General features: G+C 40.5%; 1 protein-coding gene and 1 long non-coding RNA gene across 3 annotated transcripts; one reads left to right on the forward strand and one right to left on the reverse strand.

The window, feature by feature from the left end:
- Positions 1–2,346: 2,346 nt before the first annotated feature.
- On the reverse strand, positions 2,347–8,084 carry abraa (actin binding Rho activating protein a). Its single transcript, XM_029432821.1, has 2 exons — positions 6,971–8,084; positions 2,347–4,011 (listed from the first exon to the last, which is right to left on the reverse strand). The coding sequence occupies exons 1-2, from the start codon at positions 7,607–7,609 to the stop codon at positions 3,574–3,576; spliced, it is 1,077 nt and encodes a 358-aa protein (XP_029288681.1). The 5' UTR covers positions 7,610–8,084; the 3' UTR covers positions 2,347–3,573.
- Positions 8,085–10,737: 2,653 nt separating this feature from the next.
- On the forward strand, positions 10,738–15,516 carry LOC115008756 (uncharacterized). Of its 2 annotated transcripts, XR_003832335.1 has the most exons (4): positions 10,738–10,813; positions 11,117–11,184; positions 14,384–14,443; positions 15,409–15,516. It is a non-coding gene; the product is annotated as an uncharacterized LOC115008756 (long non-coding RNA). The 2 variants fall into 2 exon arrangements; XR_003832334.1 differs by lacking the exon at positions 15,409–15,516 and having other exon boundaries at positions 14,384–14,538.
- The last annotated feature ends 311 nt before the right edge of the window (positions 15,517–15,827 follow it).

Here is a 15,827-nt window from a genome sequence, read left to right on the forward strand (position 1 = left end):
CCTGTGTAAATATGCAACCTGTGTACATATGCAACATGTGTAAATATACAACATGCGTAAATATGCAAAATGCATAAATATGCAACATATATAAATATACAACATGTGTAAATATGCAACATGTGTACATTTGCAACATATGTAAATATATAACATGTGTAAATATATAACTTGTAAATATAGAACATGTGTAAAAAAGCAACATGTGTAAATATGCATTATGAGTAAATATGTAACATGTGTAAATAAGCAACATGTGTATAAGCAACATGTGTAAATGTGCAACATTTGTATATGCAACATGTGTAAATAAGCAACATGTGTAAATATACAACATGTGTAAATATGCAACATATGCAACATGTGTAAATATATAACATTTGTAAATATGCAACCTGTGTAAATATGCAACCTGTGTAAATATGCAACCTGTGTACATATGCAACATGTGTAAATATACAACATGCGTAAATATGCAAAATGCATAAATATGCAACATATATAAATATACAACATGTGTAAATATGCATCATGTGTAAATATGCAACATGCGTAAATATGCAAAATGCATAAATATGCAACATGTGTAAATATGCAACATGCACTTTCTCCCACAAATGCCATTGAGCCGAGCAGCACTTTGTGTTTGTGTGATTTTGTAAGCTGATCCTGTAGGTTTCTCTGCAAAATCACTTCACATTATCATTATCATGCATCATTTCCCATAAAAAAATTAATGTGGGACACATTTACAAGTAAGTATTTGCATGTCTTCAACTATAGGCCTCCTCAGAAGAACTTTGGGGTGAGACCAAGATGTCTGGACTGTCCAAAGTATCCTCTACTATCCCTCCGCACTCCTCTAGTGCACAAGTTTTCTTCCATTGCCTCATCCAAGGCTAACCCCAACGGTAGCAGAGGTTGTAGTGATGGTGGAAGGTGAGGAGAAAAAATAAGAAAAAGCCCTGCGATTTGCTAACAGGGTCTAGACTGACAGCAACTGAGTCCACTGGGTCTTAAGAGTGTCTCACTGCAGTATCAGCAAGTGCTTAAGGGCTCTGGCATGAACTTCTGGATACTTATCCAAGGATTTTTAGCAAGTTTGCAACCCTGTAGACTATCCAGAGTGAATCGCCCGTAATTCATCGTAACAGTGTCATCTGTAAACGAGGACACTCGGGAAGCATCCAAGAAATGTGAGCAAACCAAGTCCACCAGGTAGAAATATAAAGTTCAAACCACAGTTATAAATATCCCTTCCTATGTTTTGTTGGATTCTTTGTGAGGAGGGGATATGTAGATTGTGTCTGCGTTATAATTCTAATTAAAGGTGCTTTCACGAACTGGGTCTAAACCAGTTCTGGTGCATCTGCCTCTCTGGTTGTGATTTGTTTGGGCTGATGTGAAAGCTGTAAGTTTAACTCTCGTGCAGACCAAACATCTGCATCGAGGCTGGTTTAAAATGTCTCGTGTTTCCAAACAAACTCTGGTGTAGTTTGTTTATGGTGCAAAAGTAAAGCAGAATAACTACTGGCTTTTTTTTAGTAGTTAATATGTGATTTGAGCATAAATTCAAAGACTAAACTTATATGAAATCTAGACAGCAATATAAGCAATCTCTATAATTAAACAAGATCATGTGGTGACCTTCGTTATGATGCATGACAGTCCCCAAAACTGCCCAATTGGTCAATTATATGTCAGTCAATATGCAAGTATGAAAATCGCTCCAATTCGATTCAAGACGCTGGTACTCGCCCTCTCTTCTCCGTCTCTTATTGTTTCTAAATGAAGAACTTCATCATATTTGATGAAATGGAAGTTCTTGCATAATTCTTGCGATTCTTGCGAATGTATCCAGATGGTTTAATGCACTTATTGTACGTTTTCTTTGGATAAAAACGTCCGCTAAATAAATGCAATGTCATGCATTTTGAGCCAAAGCTTAAACCCCCCAGTGATGCAGGAAATGACCGAACAGCTTCTACTGATTTCTATTAGTATGAAGGAGCAGGTGTCCTAAAACTAAAGATGTGTGTGTTTGTGTACAGTATTCATGTAATTGATTAAATAACATGCGCTGAAGTGGAAGATGAATTATGTTATTTGCTGTGTTTGCTCAGTATTCAACACTACCTTGTTTTAAGTTTCAGTCTTTATTGACTCCCATGTAGTGTAACACTGTGACCGCAGCAAAAATGACAAATTTCACAGTCTCAATACTAATTTGGTGTTCCAATGACACGTATATATGTATATTTACAATAAACTCTTTGTAAAAAAATGGTCCTTCTGTAAGAAGGCTCTCAGACTTTCACTTTGAAAGAAGAAAATGTGCAAACAAAATTGAAACACATCATTTAACACAATTCCAACAGTAAATGTCCTAAATGTTAAAATGAGGTTCAACACATTTCACTATTTCACGTCAAAACTAAAACACGTTAAACTTACACTCAAGAGACACGACTTTTTCAAACATAAAATAACAGTTAAGATTTCCATTACTGAGCTCAAGCCGACCGTGTTCACACAAATCTAGCAAAACTTTGGCTAGAGAACAGTTCACAGATGATTATTGTGCTCCAGAAAAAGTGTGGTTTCTCCACATACATCCACATGTCTCTGTATTAAAAAGATATTCCAACAAAAAAAAGGTGACATTTTTCAAATTTGGTAAATGTTTTACATTTATAATATCATATAAAATACACAAGTAATAATAATTAAAACGTTAAATGGTAACTGAACATTTATTTATAATACTAATTCATTGTTTTTTTAGTGTAGATTTTAGCAAAATTTTGCTCATTCATTTTAAATTCTGCCAGCAATATTAATCAAAATTGGACAAAAAATGATCAAATTGCTCTGCAATTCTTGTCCTGTTAGCATTAAGTCTATCTGAAACACCAACAAGTTCCAAATATTCCGTGACGAGACTAACTTCATGCTACCATTGTTCAATTGTATACAACACAATTAGCTTTAGAGGACAAAACAAAGACTTTTCTGTGAATAAATAGATGAAATCAAAGTTTCTTCAGCCCCAGTGTGAGTGAAGCTTTCCTGGCATGACGTGCTGGATGCTTGAGGCTCCCAGGATATTGTAGCAGCATAGCTAGCATGGTTAGCATGGTTACTATGCTAGAGATAGCTTCCCTTCACCGGATGACTTGTCAGGTATATGAGAAGAACTAATGAGTCTGGTTTGAGAGTGTGTTTGTGTGTGTGTAGCCTCCATGTTTACACTCATATGCCTTTTAATAACTTATGTAGGCCTATATTATTTCTATTTGTCTTTACTGATGCTTCTTTATGTAGCCTATGTGTGTATTATCTTTCAACATTAGAATCATTAGGCGACAATAACCTTTCACTGCAAGTCAAAGTTATGTCAAGCATTAATAAAATGCAAAATACCAGTTTTACAGCGTTATTTTGTTTCATTTTGGCAAATTTCTGAGAGATAAAAAGACAGCTAGCCTACGTCTACCAATTTACTTTATGTGACAGGCATTTTTTTGTACTCTTGAAGTCACTGAGAATTTTCGCAAAACATGGCGTCCGTCCTCAGTCCCTCAGTGTAATGATGACACCATCGTCCTGTCCTTTCCACAGCATCTCCCCTTCAAAGTCCAGCATCTTGTGTTTGCGGCAGCGCAGAACGATGCCCACCACTTTATCTGAGATCTTCACGTAGCGGTCAAAGAGCCGGCCGAAGGTAATGATGGTCCTCCCCTCCTTGTCCTTGAAGCCCATGTCTCTGATAAGCCACACCATCTCCTCCATCTCCCTGTGGATGTGTTTCTGGGCCCTGTCGCCTCTCTCGGCCGTCTTGGAACCGTCTTTGGGTCGACCGTAGCCGGACTCGCCCTTGCGGACGCGCTGGGCCATGGCATACTCGTGGTCAAAATCCTCGCTGAAGGGGTTGAGCTTCTGGCCCTCCATGTGCTGCACAGACCACTGCTGCCAGCGGCTTTTGATGTCATTCGTAGTGGTAATCTTGATCTGGAGGTAAAATATGGTGGTTAACATCAGACCTTTAAAAAAGTGAAGCGTCTTACAGAATATAACTTAGGTTCTTCGTTAAACGGGCACCTCAATGATTTTAGCACAGTGGGTGTTACTTAACAATTAAAACACCTTTATGACAGCTGACGTACAACAAAGGAAACAAAATAAGAGTTTTCTGTTGAATATGGTGCATGCATTCACAATTTTAGCAACTTTCAGGAATGTATTGGGACGTTTTATAACCTTTTTTGCTTTTCTATTGTTCAGCCCCCGTCAAAGTCTGTTTGCACTGACATGATTTTATTCTTTAAGTCCTTAATGCCATTCTACTCTGTCTTTCAAACATATGTCTATATGTTAACGCTGATTAATGACCCTCAGTCTTTAAATAAACTCCCCTCTAGTTGGTGTAATTGATCCACATCTTGGCCTTTGCTATGCACCCACACATATACACTAACGGTAATACTGTATGTATGCTTTTACAAACCAGCATACACAAACTTTACGACCTTGAGGATCCATTAAAACGTTTTAAAAACATTCTTCTCTAGTAAATTTAAAGGCTCGTAAGCCCTTTTTGTGCATTTTCAATGACAAAAGTTTTTACATCTTCTTTTGTGAAAAAGCATTACTTTTAGTCAAACATTTTAAATGTTAACCCTTGTTAACCCCATTCCTCCCTCTCCCTCCTTCCTCCTCCTCCTCCCTCTGTGTTTTCCTGTGCCAGGCCTTCAGATCAGTGTCACCATATCTCTTTGGTATTTGCGCTATGAAAAGTGAAGACGTGTCACGGAGGAACCTTTAAAAAAACTCTGTGAACCCTTAAAGCGATAATGTTCCCCATCAAATGTTTTATTTTCTCTATTTTGCCGCCATCTTTGTTTTGTTGTGGTGTTTCCAGAGATCAGCTGTCAATCAAACAGTGATGGAGATATATACTGTACTCTACGGAAGCCCTAAATGACCATGTGACAAACTTTATACTACCGTCGTGTTGCCATGATAACAAGTTTTATTTGTTTTGAGATCACAAATTATTTATGTCATTATCTCGAAATAACAAACATAGTTTTATCTAGATAATAAGACATCAGTATCTCCAGAAGTTATCTTATAACTATCTTATCTTTTCTTCTTGTAGAACATTTGTTGTTTTCAAATAATGACAAATAAGTTGTGATCTCGAGATATGTCGGAAAGTATGAGGAAATAAAATGACGTCACATACCGAAAATAGGAAAATATTTTACTTTATATTCAACTACATGTATCAGGCAATGATAACAAATGACCTTTCAGATTAAAATGTCCATTCAATAACAATACCATAATAATACAACCCAGTAAAAGAAGCCATAGTGATGATTGATGTTAAAGCGACTCATCTCATTCATTCGGTTAAGCCTCAGATGTTTTTGTAATGTGTAAGTGAGGAAACTAGATCTGTTTGTTTTCTTGTGACCCTCAATCTGCTCCAACACTAACCCAACCTTTCAGTTTTCACTATCTCATTTAAATGGTATTGAAATCAAAAGTCTTTCCACGCTCAGATCTTTTGAAGGTTTTCTTATTCTTGTCTCCGTGTCTGCCTCACATCTCTCTCTTCACCTCATGTTCCCCTCCCTGGCTGTTCCACCTGAAGGTCAGGTCGGGAAACACGTTGCAGAGCAGGACTATATTTATTTACATATATTCCACTGCGCCGCGGTACAGCTTGTGTTTTTATGAGTTGGCCTTGCTCTCTGGCGACCTCCTGGATAAATGGAGGGGGCCTCCCGGTCGGCTCCTTTGCCCTTTATAGGAGAGATTTTTGCATCAGAGTTATGCAACTGTTTTTCTGTTTGGTGTCCATGAGGGAGTTAGATTTCTTCAGGTGACATCAAAGGGACCTTTGCTTAAACTTGTTTATTCACGCTGTGGGACTCATGTGGGAACATTCACGCTCTAATTTAGGTTATTTGTCCTCCACTGTGTATTTTATTCGGGGACAGGAGCAACATTTATTGTAGTTGCAGAGAAAGCCGGAGAAACTCATACGTGTCAGGTCAAAGCTAAAGTATTTAAAGGGCAAAACAACTCTAATCTGCACATATTAGGTTTTATATAAACCAACAACACTAAAGTGTGTGAAGGACCAACTCTCACCTCTGGCACAAAATAATAGGTTTGGGTGTGAGCCAGAGACTTTTAAGTGTTTGGTCTTTTCTGTGTTCTCGACTTTCTGGACTTTGTGAGGACAAATAACAGACCCCTAGCAGCTCCCTCTGTATTGTTTCAGTTATTTGAATATGTGGACGTTCCCTACTGAGCTTCAGGTAAATGTACAATATGAGCTGCATGCAGAGAACCGTGTTTCATACCACAGAGGCAGACAGGAAGTATTTTAATTCCCCTTCCTTCAGGACAATTTAGATTCTTTTTAAATCCTAATAACCGGAACTTGCTGATGAATCTAAAAAAAGTAGAAATTTAAAGAATGATAATTCTCATGAATATTATTTGACGTTACTATATTCTCGATAACATCCGTCTTTTTCAGCGTGTTTCATTTTCAGTTCATTTAAAGCTGCAGCAGAACGTTGACATATCATCACTTTATAAAGATGTTTGCCAACACGCCTGTTTTGAGACTCTAGCCGCCATGGAAACACTTTTCTATCATCATTCATTGATCTAGTTTGGAGCTGGGCAGGTACATTTGGTTTGCTGAAAACGGCAGAGACTGTAAAACCAAAACACTAAGATAAAAGAGGCTAAAAGGTTCGTAAAGCTGAGAAGTTCGTCAAGACACACCTTCCACATTAGAAACAGTTATTTGATCTAAAGTTGATATAGAAACAATTATTGATGTCGCTTTAAATTTGAATGTTGAATTATTTTTTTATTATTTTGGTAACTTTATATCTCCACGTTCAAACTTTTCCCCACCCTTTGTGATTAACCACTCTACCTTGGGCCTGTTGGTCTGTTTCTTGGTCTGGATGACGCCCAGCTCAGTTTTTGATTCGCTGTTGTCGCTGAGCGCGGCCTCCTCTCCCAGCCCGCTGTCCTCAGTGTCAACGCTACTGCTCCTTGACCCCAGCTTCTTCTCTTGGAGCAAAAGCTTCCTGTCTTGGATCGCTCCCCCTCCGCCGTTCTGCAGAGCCCTCATCTGGCGCCGCCGTGTCGGTGACTCATTGCCCAGGAACGGCTTGCTCTCATCGGGACCCGCCTCCATCTTGCCTCGGATGGCGTTGACCACAACGCTGCTGCTGCACTCGCTGCGTTTTGGCTGCACAGTCTTGGTTACAGAACCGGTCCGGATCTTACTCCCACTTGTGTCACCGGTGTCACTGATGTCAGCTGCGATTACACGCGGGGTTAGAGTAAGTTTGACCTCATGGTTGTGCTCTTTTATATCCACCGCTTCAACAGATGCTGGCATCCAGCCGCTCGGGATGGCGTCCTGCGCACCGGAGTGCTCAGTGGCCCAGCCCTGCCAGCTCTTGGCCAAGTTGGCCACCATTGCGGCACATTTAATCTTCCGTACCGCCCGCTTGAAAGCCTGAGGCTCCTTTGGGGAAATAGTGGTAGTCCCACCGGTACTCATGGTGACAGAACAGAAGGGTCTCCAGAAATTGGTGTTTTTTCTTGTCTTGTGTTTTTCCTAATGCTGTAGAAATCTACTCTGCTGTTGGAAGATTCTAACAAGACCTTGCAAGACGTGTTGTGGCAATTCCTAGAGTTGGGTTGGACTGTTTACAGTCTTAGAAACTCTTTAAATCTCTCGAAAACGCTCTGTAAAAAGTGTAGTTGAGTTAAGACAAAACAAAGCTGATGTAAATCTAAAAAGCTTTTCTCAGAGCAAATATTCAGCTTCTGTTGGTTCCAATTACCAACTCCAACTCTTTACTCGCAAATACACATTTTCCAGATGATCACGGCGGAAATATCAGTTCGCCTCAGCCTTTAAAGCCTCGGTTGGATCGTCACAAAAGCATCCAGAGCCTTCCGGATCGTGAGTCGGTCAGTGGGTGAGCTGCTGGTGTGAAGAGTGCGAGGACTTTGACTGTAATCCCCTGCAGAAGCACCAGACCGGCCTTTAAATAGGGAAGGGTCGTGAAGGAAGTGATGTCGCACGGAGGCCACGTGAGACAGGAAAGTCCAGTGTCAACATTCTTGTTACTGACACAGGTTCACACACACACACACACACACACACACACACACACACACACACACACACACACACACACACGCACGCACGCACGCACGCACACACACACACACAGTGGAATTTCTCCCGGTGGGATCCGGGGAACAGGTGCCCAGTGTTTTTAGCGACTCTGAGGTTTCTGTCTTCACACACAAATACACTGAAACACAAACAGGCCTTCGCTCTGAGTCAGCCTGCTATACTCGGGGGATCAGTGTGTGTGTGTGTGTGTGTGTGTGTGTGTGTGTGTGTGTGTGAGAGTGTGTGTGTGTGAGTGTGTTCATTGTCTATATATAGCAATGTTTTCATTCAAATACACAACTTTCCTTTATGGCTCGGCGTGTTATGCTTTGATTACTTCGATGGCTGTGTGAGTGTGAATTCCTAAATTGTGGGTCACTTAAAAAGTATCCGCAGTTCGAGTTTGTCTGCATGTGAAGCTGGAACCATTTCAGTCTCTGTGTGTATTTGTGAATATGTGATTGTGAAATGCTTGACTCATATGCTGTCTGTGTGTTGGATGTAATTGAAGTGACTCCATATTGTGACTCAATCATCTGATATTTCTTTATGACGTTGTAATGATTTTAAATTAAGTATTTATGATGGCTGGTTTGACTGTTTGTTGTTTGACTGTTTGTTGTTTGACTGTTTGTTGTTTGACTGTATGTTGTTTGACTGTATGTTGTTTGACTGTTTGTTGTTTGACTGTATGTTGTTTGACTGTTTGTTGTTTGACTGTATGTTGTTTGACTGTTTGTTGTTTGACTGTTTGTTGTTTGACTGTTTGTTGTTTGACTGTTTGTTGTTTGACTGTATGTTGTTTGACTGTATGTTGTTTGACTGTTTGTTGTTTGACTGTATGTTGTTTGACTGTTTGTTGTTTGACTGTTTGTTGTTTGACTGTTTGTTGTTTGACTGTATGTTGTTTGACTGTATGTTGTTTGACTGTTTGTTGTTTGACTGTTTGTTGTTTGACTGTTTGTTGTTTGACTGTATGTTGTTTGACTGTATGTTGTTTGACTGTTTGTTGTTTGACTGTATGTTGTTTGACTGTTTGTTGTTTGACTGTATGTTGTTTGACTGTTTGTTGTTTGACTGTTTGTTGTTTGACTGTTTGTTGTTTGACTGTATGTTGTTTGACTGTTTGTTGTTTGACTGTATGTTGTTTGACTGTTTGTTGTTTGACTGTATGTTGTTTGACTGTTTGTTGTTTGACTGTTTGTTGTTTGACTGTATGTTGTTTGACTGTTTGTTGTTTGACTGTTTGTTGTTTGACTGTATGTTGTTTAACTGCGGTCTTGGTATCTCGTATTGTCAGTTAATACATTTTTTTACTTCTGTGTCATGCTAAGCTTTTGGCCCAAACCTGGGATTACATGTAATGCTTATCATCATTCAGCATCGAATTTTTAAATGTATTAATCATCGTAAACATCCTTTTACATGCATCTTCCGGTAACATCGAAAAAACTCTAATTTTAGGGGTTTCTCAAAATAACTGGCCAACTTAGTCTTCCATACTTGCAAAATATGTTTCTGTTAATATTACTAAAGAAAAGTAGTATTTCTCCGTGAAAATAAAGTGCAATAGAAATGAAACTCATTCTATTCTTCATGAACTTTGCAAATTGAAGAAATCCGCTTTTCTTCTTCTAGACTGACGCAGAATCTCAGCTGGACACATAAAGATCTGAGGTCTTATTCTTTAATCCGTCAGTCTCACGGAGATCAAGACTTGTTCTGAGGAAAAAAGTCAAGGAAAATCATTTTTAAAGTTACATATAATAAGTCAAATTAATATATATCTGTTCAAATGAAGCGACATTAGGTGGGATTTTAGTGACGTAAAATGAAATAAATAATTTTTACTCTTAAATTTGGAACAATCTGTTATTATTTTTATCTCAAATTGATGCCAAACTCTATACAGTAAATATTCAGTATCACATGTGTCTTATAAACTGACTTCTTATGTATGTGTATCTGAAATGAGTCTGTTTAATGAACAAAGAAGCTATACTTTGCCACAGACTAATGAACTAAAGGTACATATTCCCCAGAGATGAACTCTCATGCGACCTGTTACGTAATATGTAAATTGTGATGTAAATTCTCATTAGTGACAGTCATTATAATGAACACAGGGGGGAGTGTGTCAGAACCACCATAATGTAGACGGAGTGACAGAATATGACAGAGAGATTTATTATGTGATTAAATTATTAATTAGCAGCATCCAGTTATCAGTGTTCATTACACAGACTTAACTGAGACATCACAACAAACACATCTAAGATAACTTTGAACTGTGGTTCTAATTCTCTTCTGTTCACGCCTCCATGTTGATATCCATGAAAAGCCAACAATCATGATATTTAGCAGGACCTTGTTGCATCACTGTCAAGCTGTTTTTGATTTATCTGATCAACCAAAGCATAATTATTAAAATGTCGAGTATGATGATGTTCGTGAGGATGATTAATCAGTCCTGCTAAAACGTTTGTATCTGTGTCGCAGCCAGACAAAGCCCAACGAGTCTTCTGAGTGTCTGCGGACTAAAATAACCAACTGGGGGCCGAGTCGTCACCAGTTCAGGTTTCTGACTTATGTGTGTGTGTGTGTGTGTGTGTGTGCTTCAAGTTTCCCTTGCCTCATGCCAGCAGCTGCCTCACATGCACGCTCCCACCGCTCGCTGTGCACGGCTGGCTTGCACAGAAATAGACATGCCTGGCACTTGAAAGCTAAAAGAAAGGTGTGAGCGCGGTGTGTAATGATAGGAGTATTTATACGCGACTTAATCAGAGGAAAACTGCTTTTTATACTGTTCGTATGTGAACCGTGAGGCATTTAAAAATGTTAAACTCTGTAGGAAAACTCTTTGTGTTTGTTCACCTGCAGCGTGGAGCATATTCTGCTGCAGAGCTCACACCTGGCAGGGAGTTTGGGTTTTGCTTATGGGCACTTTGGTAAGTTTTCATCTCACGGAGACGAGGACACGTTTTTATTTTTATTTAACGTTTTGGTTATAAAGTAAAACAGACAAACCTAAAAAAATTAGGAAAATACAAATAATCACACAAAAAATATTTTAGTGATTATTAAAAAAAAGAAAAAAAATCTTATTTTAAACATTTAAAATAATTAATATTTTAATTATTTCAAATATCAAACAGCCATATTTGTTTTACTATTTTAAAATATTTTCATAAAACAATTATGTTAGTGAAAAATGTAATAATTTAAAATGTATTTTAAAATATAAAATTATATAATGTTCACCAATAAACAAAGAGATCCTCATGCACACCTATATGTATTAAATGCACAACTGGCAGAATCCCAAGAGTTTCAAAATAAAGGTCTACATAAAATATGAATCCATCCATCCATCCATCGTCTACCAATTATCCGGGGTCGGGTCGCGGAGGCAGCAGCTTCAGTAAGGAACCCCAATCTTCCCTTCTCCGGGCCACATCCTCCAGCTCCGACTGGGGGATCCCGAAGCATTCAAAGGCCAATGAGGAGATATAATCTCTCCACCGAGTCCTGGGTCTTCCCCGGGGTCTCTTCCCAGCTGGACGTGCCTGGAACACCTCCCTAGGGAGGCGCCCAGGTGGCATCCTTACTAGATGAACCACCTCAACTGGCTCCTTTTAACGTAAAGGAGCAGCGGCTCTACTCCGAGTCTCTCACGGATGGCTGAGCTTCTCACCCTATCTCTAAGGGAGACGCCAGCCACCCGTCTGAGAAAACCCATTTTGGCCGCTTGTACCCGTGACCTCGTTCTTTTGGTCACGACCCAGCCTTCATGACCATAGGTGAGGGTAGGAACGAAGATCGACAGGTAGATTGACAGCTTTGCCTTCTGGCTCAGCTCTCTTTTCATCACAACGGTGCGGTAAAGCGACTGCAGTACCGCCCCCGCTGCTCCGATTCTCCGGCCAATCCCTTGCTCCATCGTCCACTCACTCGGGAACAAGTCCCTGAGGTACTTGAACTCCTTCACTTGGGGTAAGGGCTCATTCTCTACCTGGAGTAGGCAATCCACCGGTTTCCTGCTGAGAGCCATGGCCTCAGATTTGGAGGTGCTGATCCTCATCCCAACCGCTTCACACTCGGCTGCGAACCGATCCAGTGACTGTTGAAGGTCACAGACCGATGATGCCATAATGACCACATCATCTGCAAAGAGCAGCGATGAGATCCTCAGGCCACCAAACTGCAACCCCTCTCCTCCACGACTACGCCTCGATATCCTGTCCATGAAAATCACGAACAGGATTGATGATGAAGCGCAGCCCTGGCAGAGACCAACATTCACTGGAAACGAGTCCGACTTACTGCCGAGTATCCGGACACAACTCTCGCTTTAGGCATACAGGGATTGGATGGCCCTCATAAGTGACCCCCTCACCCCATACTCCCGTAGTGAAGAGTTGGTCCGTTGTTCCACAACCAAGACGGAGTCCGCATTGTTCCTCTTCAATCAGAGGTTTGACTACCGGCCGAACCCTCCTTTCCAGTACCTTGGAGTAGACTTTACCAGGGAGGCTGAGAAGTGTGATACCCCTGTAGTTGGCACACACTCTCTGGTCCCCCTTTTTAAATAGGGGAACCACCACCCTGGTCTGCCACCCCCTAGGTACTGTCCCAGACTTCCACGTAATGTTGATGAGGCGTGTCAACCAAGACAGCCCCTCAACACCCAAAGCCTTCAGCATTTCTGACCACCGCAGCTTCAGCAATAGATGTTTTGAACATCGCCCACTCAGGTTCAATGCCCCCAACCTCCACAGGGATGTCTGAAAAGCTCCGCCGGAAGTGTGAGTTGAAGATCTCCAGGACAAGGGCTTCCTCCAGACGTTCCCAGTTCACCCGCAGTACCCGTTTGGGCTTACCAGGTCTGTCCAGAGTCTTCTCCCACCCCTTGATCCAACTCACCACCAGATGGTGATCAGTCAACAGCTCCGCCCCTCTCTTCACCCGAGTGTCCAAAACATGCGGCCTCAGATCAGATGATACGATTACAAAATCGATCATTGACCTTTGGCCTAGGGTGCTCTGGTACCACGTACACTTATGAGCATCCTTATGTTCGAACATGGTGTTTGTTATGGTTGTTATGTCATGACTAGCACAGAAGTCCAACAACAAACAACCGTTCGGGTTTAGATCAGGGAGGCCTTTCCTCCCAATCACGCCTCTCCAGGTGTCTCCATCGTTTCCCACGTGTGCGTTGAAGTCTCCCAGCAAGACTACGGAGCTTGATTGATATGATATAATTAAGTTTGCTCGGCAATAATGACAAAATGTTGGTTCAGGAAGAAAGAGGATTTATGAGCTCTGCAATCTCTGTCTGCAGACTTTGGAATTACATTGTTAATAAATTAATTCCTAAATGTGATAATGCAACTAAACACATAACACCCCTGGCTGTTCAGTATCTCTCCAACAATCATATAAGTTTATGTTTTGGCTACTACTTTTAGGGATTAATAATTTCCCCAAAAATTAGACATTTTCTGTCTGAATGGGACTTTAGATATATATCTATATATCTAGATATATAAATATCTCCTTCCACTTCGCCTCTCTTTAACCTGAACACCTGCTCCTCTTGAATTTACGTATTTCTTCACAAACACAGATGACAAAATAAAATAAAAACATACATTTGGAATAGGAACAAACTAAAACTATGTTCCTGTTGGGTAATAATTTCAGAAAAATATAGTATAATTTTGTCGTTTTGAGTGATTCATACGTTCTGGGAAGATATGTGGACTTAAAATGATTATTAAAATCCTGATGATGGCTTTGGGGTGGTGTCATTTTCCTGTTTCACTCCCATTAGATCATTCAAATATAACTGATCATGTAACTTTTACACTCCTGTCCGACCCAGTGGAAGCTATAAATACTCATCTTCACCTCAGCAGGAAGTAATGCACCCAAACTGTTCATTTTCTTAACACGATATTCCAACAACAGAAAACTAAGACAGATTGTTCCCGAGTGTTCTTCACTCAAAAAAAACTGCTATTTGAGTTGCAACATGTTTAAACACAAATCACAGTTTGTATATTTTTGCCTCCTGCATACTGGGTATATTTGTGTCTAATTGCAGTATGTCTTTTTCTGTGTCTGCTGACGCCATCGCTGCAGGAAGGCGAGCCAGAAGTGAGATCTCATTACTGGCTGGTCCCAAGTGCCAGTCCTGGCAGAGTGAGAAACACACAGCCTGTGATACACACACACATACGCACACACATTTGCACGTCTATACTTGTGAGGGCCTTCAGTGACATGATGCATTCCCTGACACATCATCCTTAACCTTCATAATAACAGCTACACGGTTAGCTTCACAGCTAACATTTATAATTCTAATATTAACACGAAAACTACGTTTTAATCTTGAAACTGTCGTTTAAAAATGGTAGAAAATGTAAAGCTCTAACTGGTCCTTTCAAAATAAAGGTTTTCGATTAATGTAAAGACACGGGCATGAACACCCACATGCACAGTAAAGGTTAACACACACACACACACACACGAATGTGCTGTCCAAGTCTCACTGCGAGGAGACAGATTGGAGTCAGCGTGAGAAGACAACGTTGGCATGGCTGCCAATGACGACGATGACATCATCGCGCAGCCATGGCGATAAACAATGTGTTCCGATCCATCTCGGGTGAAAAGAGCAACTGTGCTTGGCTCCGGATCCTCGTCAGTGTGGATCAGCAGAGGGAGCTGCCACACAGTAACAGTTACAGCGTGCAGCAAAGAACAACACGTAAACCTTCTTTAAATGGAAGCTGCGCTGGAGGGTCATGGTGTTTTATTTGTGTCTGCTAGAACTCTGCCTTACAGCATGTTTTAAAAATGTTTTAGGCAACAAAACTACTTGGTTAGGTCGAGTAAAAAGATATTACAATACGTTTGTCACATTATTTCAGTTACGTTTCCCTCCTGGGTGAAAGTCCTGTGTTTGTTTGACTCCATCCTTCTCCTCACGCTAACCATGATGTGCAGGAGAAAATATGTTTCCCTGGAAACGTAATTGACAATGCAGTTTGGTTGTGTGGGGACGTAATGTTTGGAGACCAGGCTGTCACCAGGTGCATTGGACAAAGAAGTAATGTACCTACCTGTGGGACTGACGGGATGTATGTCACTGTGGTTTTCAGGACTTCATCATTGCACTCAATGGCTGCAAAGCGGCGTGGAAGTTCCCCTCAGCTGTCGATGCGATGAAGATATGGTTGAAGTTATATGATAACGTTAAAGTTGGGTTTTACTTTTCCCAAAAGCTTATCACAATCTCAAGAGTTTTAGTTGACGATTCAGGGGACTCAGCTTCGTCACTTATACGTGAAACCATTAAAGATTCCATAGACATAGAAAATACTCAGCTTTGAATAATAACTCAGAAGGTTTTCCAACCAAAAAGATGAATTACCTTAAAAATCTATTCCTTCTGTCACATTTAAAACTTTGACTGCTGGACACCAGACGTCTCCTACTCCACTAAAACATTCTCAGTGTGCAGTTTGTGAACTGACTGTAAAGACAACATGGTTCCTATTAGTCAATGATACAGTGACAG

Source organism: Cottoperca gobio, chromosome 5, assembly GCF_900634415.1.
Source record: "Cottoperca gobio chromosome 5, fCotGob3.1, whole genome shotgun sequence".
In the NCBI taxonomy this organism is placed as follows: domain Eukaryota; kingdom Metazoa; phylum Chordata; class Actinopteri; order Perciformes; family Bovichtidae; genus Cottoperca; species Cottoperca gobio.

Excerpts from the sequence above, each read along its gene's own strand:
- abraa (XM_029432821.1), bottom strand. The coding sequence starts at position 7,609 with ATGAGTACCGGTGGGACTACCACTATTTCCCCAAAGGAGCCTCAGGCT. Across the intron at positions 4,012-6,970 it reads AACAGACCAACAGGCCCAAG|ATCAAGATTACCACTACGAA; the intron begins GTAGAGTGGTTA and ends TTTTACCTCCAG.